This window comes from Rhinoraja longicauda, chromosome 3, assembly GCF_053455715.1.
Source record: "Rhinoraja longicauda isolate Sanriku21f chromosome 3, sRhiLon1.1, whole genome shotgun sequence".
NCBI lineage: Eukaryota > Metazoa > Chordata > Chondrichthyes > Rajiformes > Arhynchobatidae > Rhinoraja > Rhinoraja longicauda.
This window is the reverse complement of record NC_135955.1, coordinates 86,703,098-86,716,425: the sequence shown is the minus strand read 5'-3', so window position 1 is coordinate 86,716,425 and position 13,328 is coordinate 86,703,098. Positions and strand designations below refer to the sequence as shown.

The 13,328-nt window shown below is 42.7% G+C and overlaps 1 protein-coding gene across 2 annotated transcripts in view; it reads right to left on the bottom strand.

Moving 5' to 3' along the window:
• Window positions 1–1,264: 1,264 nt before the first annotated feature.
• The window catches only part of oclnb (occludin b), a 39,367-nt gene continuing 27,303 nt past the window's right edge, over window positions 1,265–13,328 (bottom strand). For both annotated transcript variants that reach the window (XM_078396577.1, XM_078396576.1), the window contains exons 5-9: window positions 8,845–8,972; window positions 7,812–8,021; window positions 7,031–7,199; window positions 5,143–5,184; window positions 1,265–2,436 (exon numbers count right to left, since the gene is read on the bottom strand). In XM_078396577.1, the coding sequence (XP_078252703.1) occupies window positions 2,335–2,436; window positions 5,143–5,184; window positions 7,031–7,199; window positions 7,812–8,021; window positions 8,845–8,972 (651 nt within the window). In that variant the 3' untranslated portion in view covers window positions 1,265–2,334. The remainder of the gene's footprint in view (window positions 2,437–5,142; window positions 5,185–7,030; window positions 7,200–7,811; window positions 8,022–8,844; window positions 8,973–13,328) is intronic.

Sequence of the window (13,328 nt, the reverse complement as noted above, 5' to 3'; positions counted from 1 at the left end):
CCGATCTCCCGGTTGCTGGACACTTTAATTCTCCTTCCCATTCCTACACAGACCTTTCTGCCCTCGGTCTCGAGTGAGGCTAAACGCAAATTGGAGGAACAGCATCTCAGATTTCACTTGGGCAACCTCCAGCCCAGTGGTATGAACATTGATTTCTCTCACTTTGTAGCCGCGGCATTCCCTCTCTCTATCCCTTCCTCCATCTAAGCTTCTCATTTTCACCCTACAAACAACTCAGCCCGTTTCCTTGATCATCGTTACTTTTTTTGCATATCTTTCATTCATTGTTCTTTATCTCTCCACATCACCGTCTACATCTCTCGTTTCTCTTATCCCTAACCAGTCTGGAGAAGGGTCTCGACCCGAAACATCACCCATTCCTTCTCTCCAGAGATGCTGCCTGTCCCGCTGAGTTACTCCAGCTTTTTGTGTCTATATTGAGTATAGAAGATGGAATGTTATGTTACAGTTGTACAAGAGGTTGGTGAGGCCGCATTTGGAGTATTGTGTTCTGTTTTGGTCACCCTGTTATATGAAGGATGTTGTTAAGCTGGAAAGAGTGGAGTGAAAATTTATGAGTATGTCGCCAGGATTCAAGGGACTGAGCTATCGGGAGAGATTGGCCAAGTTAGGTCTTTATTCCTTGGAGCCTAGGAGGACAAGAAGGAAATCTTATAGAGGTGTATAAAACCACGAGGGGAACTGATACTGATAGGTTGAATGCATTGTCTTTTACCCGAGGTAGGGGAAATCAAGAATCAGATTATATAGGCTTAAGGTGAGAGAGGAACGATTTAATAGGAACTGGAGGGGAATCTTTTTCACTCAGAGGGTGGTGGGTATATGGGACGAGCTGCCTGAGGTGGTTGTTGGGGCAGTTACAGTAACAACATTTAAAAGACACCTAGATAGGTACATGGATAGGAAAGATTTAGAGGAATATGAACCAAAAGTGGACATATGGGACTCGCTTAAATGGGGCATCTTGGTTGATGTGGACAAGTTGTGCCGAATGGCCTGATTCATACTCTATGACTATTTTATAAGCAATGGGTATCCATTAGTCTAAGGAGTCCTACCCCAAAACTCCATCTGTCCATTGCCCTCCAGAGATGTTGCTTGACACACTGAGATCCTCTAGCACTTTCTTTCCCAGAAGCTATGGTAGATTAAGAAACATTATACATTTTGAGACTATTAAACCACTGAAAGCATATTAAAATGGGAAAATAAAGTTTTAAAAACACAAGTAAAAAATGCACACCATTAACTTTTATTGACCGTTTAAACATGCCTAATTTCACAATTCATACTTGTGGAAACAGAGCAGGTAGTTACAAAAAAAGTCATGATTTTAAAACTCTAAGTTTACCTACTAATGTATCCGAAATGCACTCTAGTATCAGGAAAGCTAAAAATAATATACATATTGATCTCAATAAAAATACATTGGATTTGTCAATAATTAAAACAATTGCCCAGATTTCAGCTGTATTTGCTTGGTGTTTTAACCTGGTGGTAATGTGCAAAGCAGATGGACAATGTATCCCAAGATACAAGCTTAGTCGATGTGCTGGTGCACCTATTATATACATGGCAAACACATCATCCCTGGTTATTAAGTTGTAATCAAAACATTTCCAATAATAACTACATAGATTAGCTATAAAATATATGGCAAGCCAGTGCCTTGCTTCAATGTTCATTGATTGATATTAAGAGTGTCTGATCAGACATGTGTATTAAGACTTATGATTAAAAACTGTTGATACCAAATAGTGTAGCCTTTAACAATTTGAATTCACAGAATGTGACTTTTGTAAAAACAGCATTAATGCTATTCATTGGCTTGAATCACATCAGAAGCTTGGTTAACAAATGTCCAATAATTCGAGCAAATCCCTCACAATTATGGAAGAAACAAATCCTAAAAAACAAAAATCACTTTCTACATATAAGATGTTCGATTAAAGATGGCCTTCAGCAAAGCTGAGAACCAATATTAATTCAAGAAACTTAAACCCCGAGGCCCAGAGTTCCAAAAGTCAACTTTTTTGTACTATTCACAAAATAAAACATTAAAAAATATTTTCCATCCGACAGAATACAAATGACAAAGTTTTAAAGTTGAGAAATTATTATTGCTTAATAAGAGACTTTAAAAAATATTTCAAATCTTATCAAGGTACTGTAAAGTATCTGAAACCATGCAATTATTTTTTTTTGTCCCTTTCAATGTGTTGGCTTCACATTTCAGGTCAGACTCAATGTTTGGCACTCTGCTGGAAACAATCCTCCACTTTGATTTTCTGTCAGAAGCACATGCTTCAGCATTCAAGATTTCTGGTTGTCATAGTTGCCGACCATCTGTTTGATATGAGCCAACTTTGCCTTAAGTTGCTTGCAAAGTTGCTTCTTCTCCCGATAATCTGCAGACTACCAAGTAAAATGAAAGTTAAGAATGTGAAGTAACGATCTGATTCCATTATACTTCATTGTCACATGTACCAAGGTACAGTCAATGCTTGGTTTTGCATACAAAGGTTTACAAGAATGATCCCAGAAATGAGTGGGTTAACCTATGATGAGCGTTTGTTGGCACTGGGCATGTACTTGCTGGAGTTTAGAAGAATGAGGGACGACCTCATTGAAACATACCGAATAGATAAAGGCTTGGATAGAGTGGATGTGGAAAGAATGTTTCCACTAGTGGGAGAGTCTAGAGCTTGAAGTCATAGCCTCAGAATTAAAGGACGTTCCTTTAAGGAGGAGGAATTTCTTTAGTCAGAGGGTGGTGAATGTGTGGAATTCTTTGCAACAGAAAGCTGTGAAGGCCAAGTCAATGGACATTTTTAAGGCAAAAATAGATAGATTCTTGATTAGTACGGGTGTTTGGGGTTATGGGGAGAAGGCAGGAGAATGGGGATAGGAGGGAGAGATAGATCAGCCATGATTGAATGGCGGAGTAGACTCCGAATGGCTTAACTCTGCTCGTATCACTTATGATCTTAAAATCATACAGCAGATCTCACCTAGGTAGTAAACAATGTCGTCACGTTTATGGCCTTGACAAAGTTACAAAAGTTCACCGAATAGTTCCATCCTCTGCCTGCCGCCTCACCTGGCAGCAGTTCCCCCTCCCCCCCACCCCCCCCACCCCATGCTGCCAGGCCCCCCTTAGTTCTCAGCGGACCCCTCCCCCTGCAGGTCCCCTGATGACCAATAATTTAAAACATCTAGTTAGCAATCAACATTGAAATAATAAGGTGCAACTGAGCTTGAAACCGATAGCTTCAAGAATTGTTGGTTCCAACAGGTACAGATTCTGTTTATATTGAAGCAATCTCTGTGCTGGTCGTAAAAAAAGTTTAAAAGTTAGTTTGGTCAGTCAGTTGAGTTGCAATGCAAGTAGCCAATATTGAATTACACCTACAGCCAAATTGACAAAGCAAAACACGGCACCATAATATTTCTGACCTACCCATGGAGAATCTTCCCCCGAGCAAAACAAATATACCTTTGGTAAATTCCACCCCAAGAGCATGCATTATCCACATGTTTGACTTTCTGTGGACATGAATGTGATCAGTGCAATCATTTGGAGATATGCTGAATCTCTAACATATAGTTATATTTCTCCATAGAAAAGTAACTTCTAATGTCTGGCCTCTAATTATCTGTCAACACTTTGAAAGAGCTATAAATGTGTTGCTTCTGGAAGGTCAGAAATAAAGAGTCATGGGCTCAGATGAAGCTAGAAACGGACAGCAAGTTGATCTGCTTTTCACAGCTACACGACAAATCCTTGCCATAAGCAGAGCAGATACAAACACTTCTCCTCAACATGATAGTTGTGTTCTTAAGAAACCTCATGTAATAGAAAATTGCATTATAATGCGAGAAAGGGATTATACCAGAGGGTACCAGAGAGCTTCAGAATGGCAATAACAAAGTTATTATTCCTGTAGGAATTTCACAAGCACAGTGACGTAGCGGTAGAGTTGCTGCCTGACAGCACTAGACACCTGGGTTAGGTCCTGATCACGGGATTTATATGGAGTTTGTATGATCTCCCTGTAACCTTGTGGGCTTTCTCTGGGTGCTCCGGTTTCCTCCCACAACCCAAAGACATACAGATTTGTAGGCTAATTGGCTTCTGTAAATTGTCCCTAGCATGTAGGATAGAACCAGCGTACTGGTGATTGCTAGTCGGCGTGGATTCGATGGGCTGAAGGGCCTGTTTCCACGCTGTATCTCTAAACAAAGTTTTTTAATGGCTACAATTTTATTTTGGTATTGCAAACTAACAAAACTAAAGACTGTATGTTACATTGTTTAATAGAGTATAGGAAAGCAATAACGTAAATTTCCAAGGTAACTCTTAAAATGGCCTCCTGAAGTGAAACTGACAGCCTGTGCTCTTAAAATTCAATGGTGTCTGAATATTGCAGTTACATGTAAAAAGGATTTCAGTCCCCACTCTCTGCCTGCCAAGACTACTTTTTCCAAGATTGTTTTTTTCCCCCATCTTGTCAATTTCGAAAGTAACTCTTTCATCTCCAGTGGTGAAATTAGTAGCCTGTATCCGATTAGAACGGTGATTGTTCCCGATCAAAATCACATTGTAACTATTTCCATCTGCGTGATACAAACTGCGTTCCCCAAGTCATCTATTGCATTATACCCAATTTGCTTTATAGCTACATGCCTGTACAAAATGCATGCTCTATTGCACACTAAGATGTCTTGCACCTTGGACCGGATCTTTAAGTAACAACTTCACTGGCAAAAAGCCAGATAAAAATAGAGAAACGCTAGTAATAAAATGGTGAAAAGAGCGCAGAGTCAAAAACACTCCAGAAAATAACTCTATTCCCTTGCCACAAAGATTTGCAAAATTGTGCTCCAAACTTAATCCAATGAAGTGTAAAGTTGAAGTAAAGATGGTGACAGGCTCTCAAGGCATCAACTCTTCAGTAGTTGTTTGATAAAAGACAACTACACGGGAAATCATCTTGTTCGCGACAGAGAACAAATAAAGGCACACATTTCTTGCGAGAAATTTACAAATATCCTATCAATAGTAAAATGGATCAATATATTTACCATGCAATTAGTAAGTTAAGAAAATAAATTACTCACGTTCTTCAGATCTTTTAGTCGATTATACTCAGCAGCAATATTCTGCAAAAAGAGGCAGAAGATAAATATTAAATCTTCCATGTTTCCAGTAAAAACTCTATCCCCTATTCCTCCGTCTACGCCGCATCTGCGCCCAGGATGAGGTGTTCCATAGTAGGGCATCAGAGATGTCCTCATTCTTTAGGAAACGGGGTTTCCCCTCTTCCATTATAGATGAGGCTCTCACTAGGGTCTCCTCAATATCTCGCAGCTCCGCTCTTGCCCCCCCCCTCTCCCCATTCGTAACAAGGACAGTCTCCCTTGTCCTCACCTTCCACCCCATCAGCCGTCGCATACAACAAATGTTCCTCCAACAATTCCGCCACCTCCAACGGGATCCCACTACTGGCCACATTTTCCCATCTCCACCCACAGAGACAGTTCCCTCCATAACTCCCTGGTCCACTTGTCCCTTCCCACCCAAACCACCCCCTCCCCAGGTACTTTCCCCTGCAACCGCAGGAGATGCAACACCTGTCCCTTTACCTCCCCCCTCGATTCCATCCAAGGACCCAAATAGTCTTTTCAGGTGAGGCAGAGGTTCACCTGCACCTCCTCCAACCTCATCTATTGTATCCACTGCTCCAGAGGTCAACATCGGCGAGACCAAGCGCAGGCGTTTCGCTCAACACCTGCGCTCAGCCTGCCTTAACCTACCTGATCTCCCGGTGGCTCAGCACTTCAACTCCCCTTCCCATTCCCAACCTGACCTTTCTGTCCTGGGCCTCCTCCATTATCAGATTGAGGCCCAGCACAAATTGGAGGAATAGCACCTCATATTTCGCTTGGGCAGTTTACACCCCAGCGGTATGAACATTGACTTCTAACTTCAGATAGTTCCTCTCTATCCCCTCCCCTTCCCAGTTCTCACTCTAGTCTCCCTGTCTCCTGCTACATCCCATCTTTGTCCCACCCCCTCCCCTTTCATTAGACTAACGAAGGGTCTCGACCCGAATCGTCACCCTTTTCTTCTCTCCTGAGAAGTACTTGTTGAAGTAAACTCGCACATTAATTGATAATCAGCCCAAAACAGTGGTAATTGGCTTTTCTGCTGTGTTTTATATTTTAACCCCTTCTTAATTAATTAATTAATATAGTTATATAATCTTGCACTTAAATTTAATATTTACTCATTATAGTTCCACCACTGATTTTCTGGCACTCTTGGTTCCAGAGCTTTGCTGGCTTATCCAGCCAGTTAAGGAAGTTGGCTATGGGGATAGATTTGCTGGCTCCAACTGGGCTGGAGTTCCAGAGCCCCGGCCGCAGGTTGCAAATTCAACCCACCGAGGCCATGGAAGTCTCGATGAGGTCGAGATTGGCTGCCTTGCCCAGCCGAGGTGCCACATTTTCAGGGAGACTTCCAGGGCGGGGGGGATTTCTCACCGAAGCCCCAGCGGCCGAATTGACAAATTGGCCATGGAAGTCCCAATGAGGACGAGATTGGCTGCCTTGCCCAGTCTAGGTGCCACATTTTCGGGGATTCTTCCAGGGCGTGGGGGATTTCTCACGGAATCCCTTGCAACCTCTAGCGGCCGAATTGACAAATCGCAATTACCGACTGTTTCGCGGTAAAATGTGAGGCGAAATCGGAATGGCAGAAATGAAATAAGAAAGGGGAAACTTTCGGCCAAATTTGGAAAGGTTGGCAGGGGTGATTATCTATTAGAGATAGAGAATGGACTTTATTCATGGAGTTCTATCCAAACAAATACATTTTATTCAATGATCACAGGTAGATGTATATTGGGACTTCAATAATATAATCATTGTTCAATCTATCAAATGTATCATGAGATTTCTACCATCAGATTTCTTTGCAATGCCACACGACAGATTCAGAACCTACCTGATACTCCTCACTCTCCTCAGTCTTTTCAATCTGCTTGTCCAGCTGGGAAAATTTCTTGTTTATTTCATCCATTTCACCTTGGAGACGCTTGTATTGCTGCAAATCATCATCAAATTCCTTTTTATAATCTTGTCTCTGTTGGTCTGAAGTGATTGGTGGATACTTACTGCAAAGAATGACAAATTCTGGTCAATGCAACGATTTCATTGAAAGCTGAAAGCAACGGCATAATTAACAAAATGACACGGTGGCGCAGAGGTCGAGTTGCCGCCTTACAGCGCCAGAGACCCGGGCTCAATCCTGACTACGGATGCTGTCTGTATGTTCTCCCCGTGACCACAAGGGTTTTCTCCAAGATCTTTGGTTTCCTCCCACACTCCAAAGACATACAGGCTTGTAGGTTATGTAGGAAGGAACTGCAGATGCCGGTTTAAACTGAAAATAGACACAAAAAGCTGGAGTAACTCAGCGGGACAGGCAGCATCTCTGGAGAGAAGAAATGGGTGACGTTTCGGGTCGACTCTCTGAAGAAGCGTCTCAATCCAAAACGTCACCCATTCCTTCTCTCCAGAGATGCTGCCTGTTCCGCTAAGTTACTCCAGCATTTGGTGTCTATCTCAGGTTTGTAGGTTAATTGGCTTCGAAAAAGCTTGTAAATTGTTCCTAGTGCCTTGCATAGCGATAGTGTATGGGGATCGCTGGACTCGGTGGGACCAAGGCCCTGTTTCCACGCCGTCTCTCTAAACTAAACGAAACATTTTTTAAAAAACAATCGTACCCTTCCAAGTCTTCTTCATCGAGTTCATCGCAGGATTCTGCACCAGTTGTATAATCCGTTTCATATTCATCATTGTCTACTCTCTTTGCTCTTCCAGGTCTCCTCTTCCTGCGGGGCTTTCTCTCTGAAGATGGCTTGCTTTCATCAGAATCTCTGCTGGACGAAGGCCGAGGCTGCTCACGCATCAGTGGCACTGAAACTTCAGGATTACTAAAACAAAAGATTTAATGCAGAGATATTGGACATTTAATAGTCGACGGTGTTTCTATATTTTAAAACATTCGTTTGTAGATGTCAGTACTCTGATTTTTGGAATCAGTGATTAATGCGCAAGTCATTTTGAAAACAGTTGGGGGAGTCCAGAACAAGGGGCCACAGTTTAAGAATAAGGGGTAGGCCATTTAGAACTGAGATGAGGAAAAACTTTTTCAGTCAGAGAGTTGTGAATCTGTGGAATTCTCTGCCTCAGAAGGCAGTGGAGGCCAATTCTCTGGATGCTTTCAAGAGAGAGCTAGATAGAGCTCTTAAGGATAGCGGAGTCAGGGGGTATGGGGAGAAGGCAGGAACAGGGTACTGATTGAGAATGATCAGCCATGATCACATTGAATGGCGGTGCTGGCTCGAAGGGCCGAATGGCCGCCTCCTGCACCTATTATCTATTGACATTGTACTTTCCTGATCTACCTTCATGAGAAAACACCCACTTGCCTCGGGGTATAATTCTACATGCATTCACAGGCTTTGAACTTCTCTCTCTGCAGCTATGCTTGAAAGGTTCAAGAGAGAAGTAAAGGGGAAAACGAAAAAAAACAACACGTGATTGCTTTCATTCAAGGAATGATGGATTGTCAGAGTTGTGTGATTAATTGTAAGCCCCTGGGAGAAGTAAATGAGATCATCTTTTCTATTTTGGTCTTCAGGTAAGCACCTAAAATTATAAACAAGACAGCAAGAACACCATTTAAAAAGGTTGCTGCAAAACTACAGGAAGCATTAAGTTATGAATCAAGCCGATGGAACATGGGGTACTCACCGAGATGGATAGGCTCTATCAGGGTGCGGTCTGGTTTCATGGTTGGGCTCATCGTGCATGGAACCATTTGGTTTATAAGAATAGCCATCAGTCGCTAGTTCCTCCGGAACTCCAGACACATTGTTCACCTTTAATACACAGGAAAAGATTTTAACTTTTTTTTAAAAACCATACAAAGTGTACGTGAAAAGCAAGTGTAAGTTAGTTTTATATTCTCCTTCTCCAAGGCACCTCTGCCATCGAACCTCTAAACTGTATCAATAAACTAAATTACGGTGCCATCGGTATTCATTCTTGTTTCATGGTCACAAGTACAGAAGAGACCAGGATTCACTACTTTATATAGAGAGTGGTGGGAATGCATTTGCTGCCACGTTCAGATCAGGGCCGTCTTAACGCATGGGCCTGATGGGCACTTGCCCGGGGCCCCACGAGCATAGGGGCCCCATGCTGATCTGTGTATGTTAAGTGACTTGCAATAAATAAACACTACTTTAAAAATGTAGGTTCAATAAGTGCTTTTTTCGCAACATTTTCCATCCCCAAGTGCTTCTCACAGCGATCTGCAAGTGCTTTTCGCAACAATATAGCACCCTAAGTCCATCGCTAAGTGCTTTTCGGTAAGTGCTTTTCGCCGGCACGACAGGGGGGGACTGGTAGGGAAAGGGGGGTGGGGGAGAGTAACGGTAGGGGCCCCAGTACACTGCTTTGCCCGGGGGCCCATAATGCTGTAAAAACGGCCCTGGTTCAGATTGCTCAAATGAGCAGCTTTCATTCATTCAAGGGATAGTCACACAAATGCACAAATAAAAGATTCATGGTAGGTTAGGAGAAGAAACTTGTCTGAAGTGTAAACATCAGTGCCGAGAGGCAAAACCAGTTCTGTGGTTATTTAATTTAAGAAATGAGGGGATTAAAATCACAAAGCTGTACAGCACTGCCCACCTCATCCCTGCCGACCAAGTTGGAATTTCCCTCTAAACCCTTCCTATCCATATATCTATCCAAATGTTTTTTAAAAGTCAAATATATTTTCCAGTTTTCTAATCTTTACAATATTTTTCTTGGCCTGTATTAGATGCAATAAAGTAATTAATCTGCCCCTATGTCTTTATCAATTCTAAGTTAGTGCCTGGCAAAAAAAACAAACAGGTGTGTGTGTGTGTGTCTGTGCAGAATTTTTTTTTAAATAGCCCAGAGCTTTAGGGTCAGAGGCCATTGTACAATATGTCAAAATGATAAAAAGAGTAGAAGAAATAAATAAGAGCTGATGATTAGATGACACTAAACAGTTGTACCCAAGCAACGTGTCAGTGATTGATGCTTTTATACACAAGCTGCAAACACAAATAGAAAGAGAAAATAGGTGCAGGAGTAGGCCATTCGGCCCTTCGAGCCAGCACCGCCATTCAATATGATCATGGCTAATCATCTAAAATCAGTCCCCCATTCCTGCTTTTTCCCCACATCCCTCCGATTCCTTTAGCCCCAAGAGCTAAATATAACTCTCTCTTGAAAACATCCAGTGAATTGGCCTCCACTGCCTTCTGTGGCAGAGAATTCCACAGATTCACAACTCTCTGGGTGAAAAGGTTTTTCCTCATCTCAGTCCTAAATAGCCTACCCTTTATTCTTAAACTTGTGACCCCTGGTTCAGTACTCCCCCAACATCGGGAACATTTTTCCTGCATCTAGCCTGTCCAATCACTCAATAATTCTATTTCTATATGATTCCCCTCTCATCCTTCTAAATTCCAGTGAATACAAGCCCATTCAATCCATTATTTCATCATATGTCAGTCCCGCCATCCCGGGAATTAACCTGGTGAACCTACTCTGCACTCCCTCGATAGCAAGAATGTCCTTCCTCAAATTAGGAGACCAAAAATGCGCAGTTTTCCTTGTAACCTGTTGTATAGCATGACAGATTTCTAGAAAAATAACTGCAGATGCTGGTACAAATCGAAGATATTACAAAGTGTTGGAGTAACTCAGCAGGTCAGGCAGCATCTTGGAGAGAAGGAATGGATGACGTTCAGATGGGTCTCGATCCGAAACGTCACCCATTCCTTCTCTCCAAGATGCTGCCTGACCTGCTGAGTTACTCTAGCATTTTGTGATGCTAGATTTCTACACTGCTTTAAGCCTTTAAGTTTCTGCAAATATAAGTTGGGAGTAGAAGTGGAACGTCAAATCCGTTCGAGTTTTACCATCCTACGAGCTTTGTGTAACATAGTCTCTTAATTTTTAATACCAGCTTCCATTCAGGATCCTTATATTTTGGAATTACTATGATCCCTCTAATTAACTACTGTTTCAAAAAATTGGGAGGGGTAGGGTTGGAAATTTTACTGGAACCATGTCACAGATCAGTCATGTGTTTTTGAAAATGAATCTAAAGACTTGTAGTTAAAAAAGTCTCCCCTTCTCCTAATTTCTTATAATTGTTTTTCTTAAAGGAAATGCACACATTACAGCAATGAGATTCCTATGCTAATGCAATGAGATGCGATTGTGTGGCCTGAAGCAATCACGATCTTGTTTTCTGGGCAGTTCTCCTCATACAGGGAATAGATCTCTCGATGACTCCTGTCTATTTCCCGCACCCCTACTTTTCCCCTGCCACCACACCCTAGACAGAGATGGGTCATAGAGTTTATAGAACTATACAGCACAGAAATAGGCTCTCTGGGCCAACTTGTCCATATCGACCAAGTTGGCATGTTTGAGTAGTCCCATTTGCCTGGATTTGGCCTATTAAGGTCATGGAAACATAGAAAATAGGTGCAGGAGTAGGCCATTCGGCCCTTCGCGCCAGCACCGCCATTCAATATGATCATGGCTGTTCATCTAAAATCAGTACCCTGTTCCTGCTTTTTCCTCCATATCCCTTGATTCCTTACATCATAAGGAATAGAAGTAGAATTAGGCCATTCGGCCCATCAAGTCCTCTCCCGCTATTCAATCACAGCTGATCAATCTCTCCCTCCTAACCCCATTCTTCTGCACTTCTCCCCATTACCTCTGACACCTGTACTAATCAAGAATCTATCTATCTCTGCCTTATTGTCTCTAAACACTCACGATCCATGTATCTGCCCAAATGACTTTTGAAAGTCTTATTTGTATCGGCTTCTGTGGCTCCATCTGGCAACTCACCCCAAATATGGACTGCCCTCTGAGTGAGAATATTACCCCCAAGGTCCCTCTCTCTCCCTCTCCTAAACACAAACCTCCCATCTAGTTTTAGAATCCTCTAACCTGGGAAAAGGAATGAGTGTTGACTTTATCCAGGTCCCTCATGATCTGGTACACTTCCATAAGGTCACCCCTCAGCCTCCTACGATCCAGAGGACAATCTCTCAGCCTATCCAATTGGAAGCTTATCCCTGCAACTCATGCCCACTTGTCCACTGAACAGCCTGGTGGATATATTCTGCACCTTTTCCAATTTAATGACATCCTTCTGTACCTGAGCAACCAGAACTACATGCAATACCCCAAGTGTGGTCTCATCAACCACTTGTACACCGCATCATGATGTCCCAACTTTTGTACTCAACACCCTTCCCAATTAAGCCAAGCATGCCAAAGGCCTTCTTCACTGCTCTGTCTGCCTGACTTGCCCCTTTCGGGGAACCATACCCCGATACTCTGAGAACATTCTCCAAGGCTCTACCATTTACTGTGCAAATCCTGCCCTGGTTTGACATACCAAAGTGCAATATCTCACACTTGTCAAAGTTCAACCCCATTTGCCATTCTTTGGCCCACCTTCCCAACTTCCCAACGCCTGTTTTATTGCTTTTGTTATTGGACTGTGGGTGACTGAATTTCGTCCAAAAAAAATGTTTTTTTGGATGACAAATAAAGATATCTTGAATCTTGATCTAGAAACTGATGCAAACCCTTCCTTAAGAAAGGGCAAAGTTCCCCAGGTTCTCACCTCCCACCGCACGGGCCTCCACATTCAATGGACCATCCTTTTCCATTTTAACCAGCTCCAACAAGATTTCGCCATCAGATGCACATTCCGCGTGGATCATTTTGAAGAGGTTGCACCCTAAACAACTCCCTGCACTGCCTCACATCCCCTCCAACCACACCTTCCTCATGGCACTTTCAAAAGGCAACTGCAGAAATTGCCATATTTGTCCTTTCATCTTTCTCTCCTCCTATTCAGGGATCTAACTGCATAGTCTTTCCAGGTGAAGCAACGATTCACCTGCGCTTCTTCCAATCTAGTTTACTGCATTCAGTGTGCACGGTTTTGCCTCCTCTGGAGAGGCCAAGTGCAAATTAGACGATGACTTTGTCGAGCACCCACATTTATTCCACTGAAGTGACCCCAAGCTTCTTTTTCCCTCCCAACATTTTAAACTATTCATCAGTAAATGTAAAAATTGTCCCTAGTGGATGTAGGATAGTGTTAATGTGTGGGGATCGCTGGAGCGGCGCGGACTTGGTGGGCCGAAAAGGCCTGT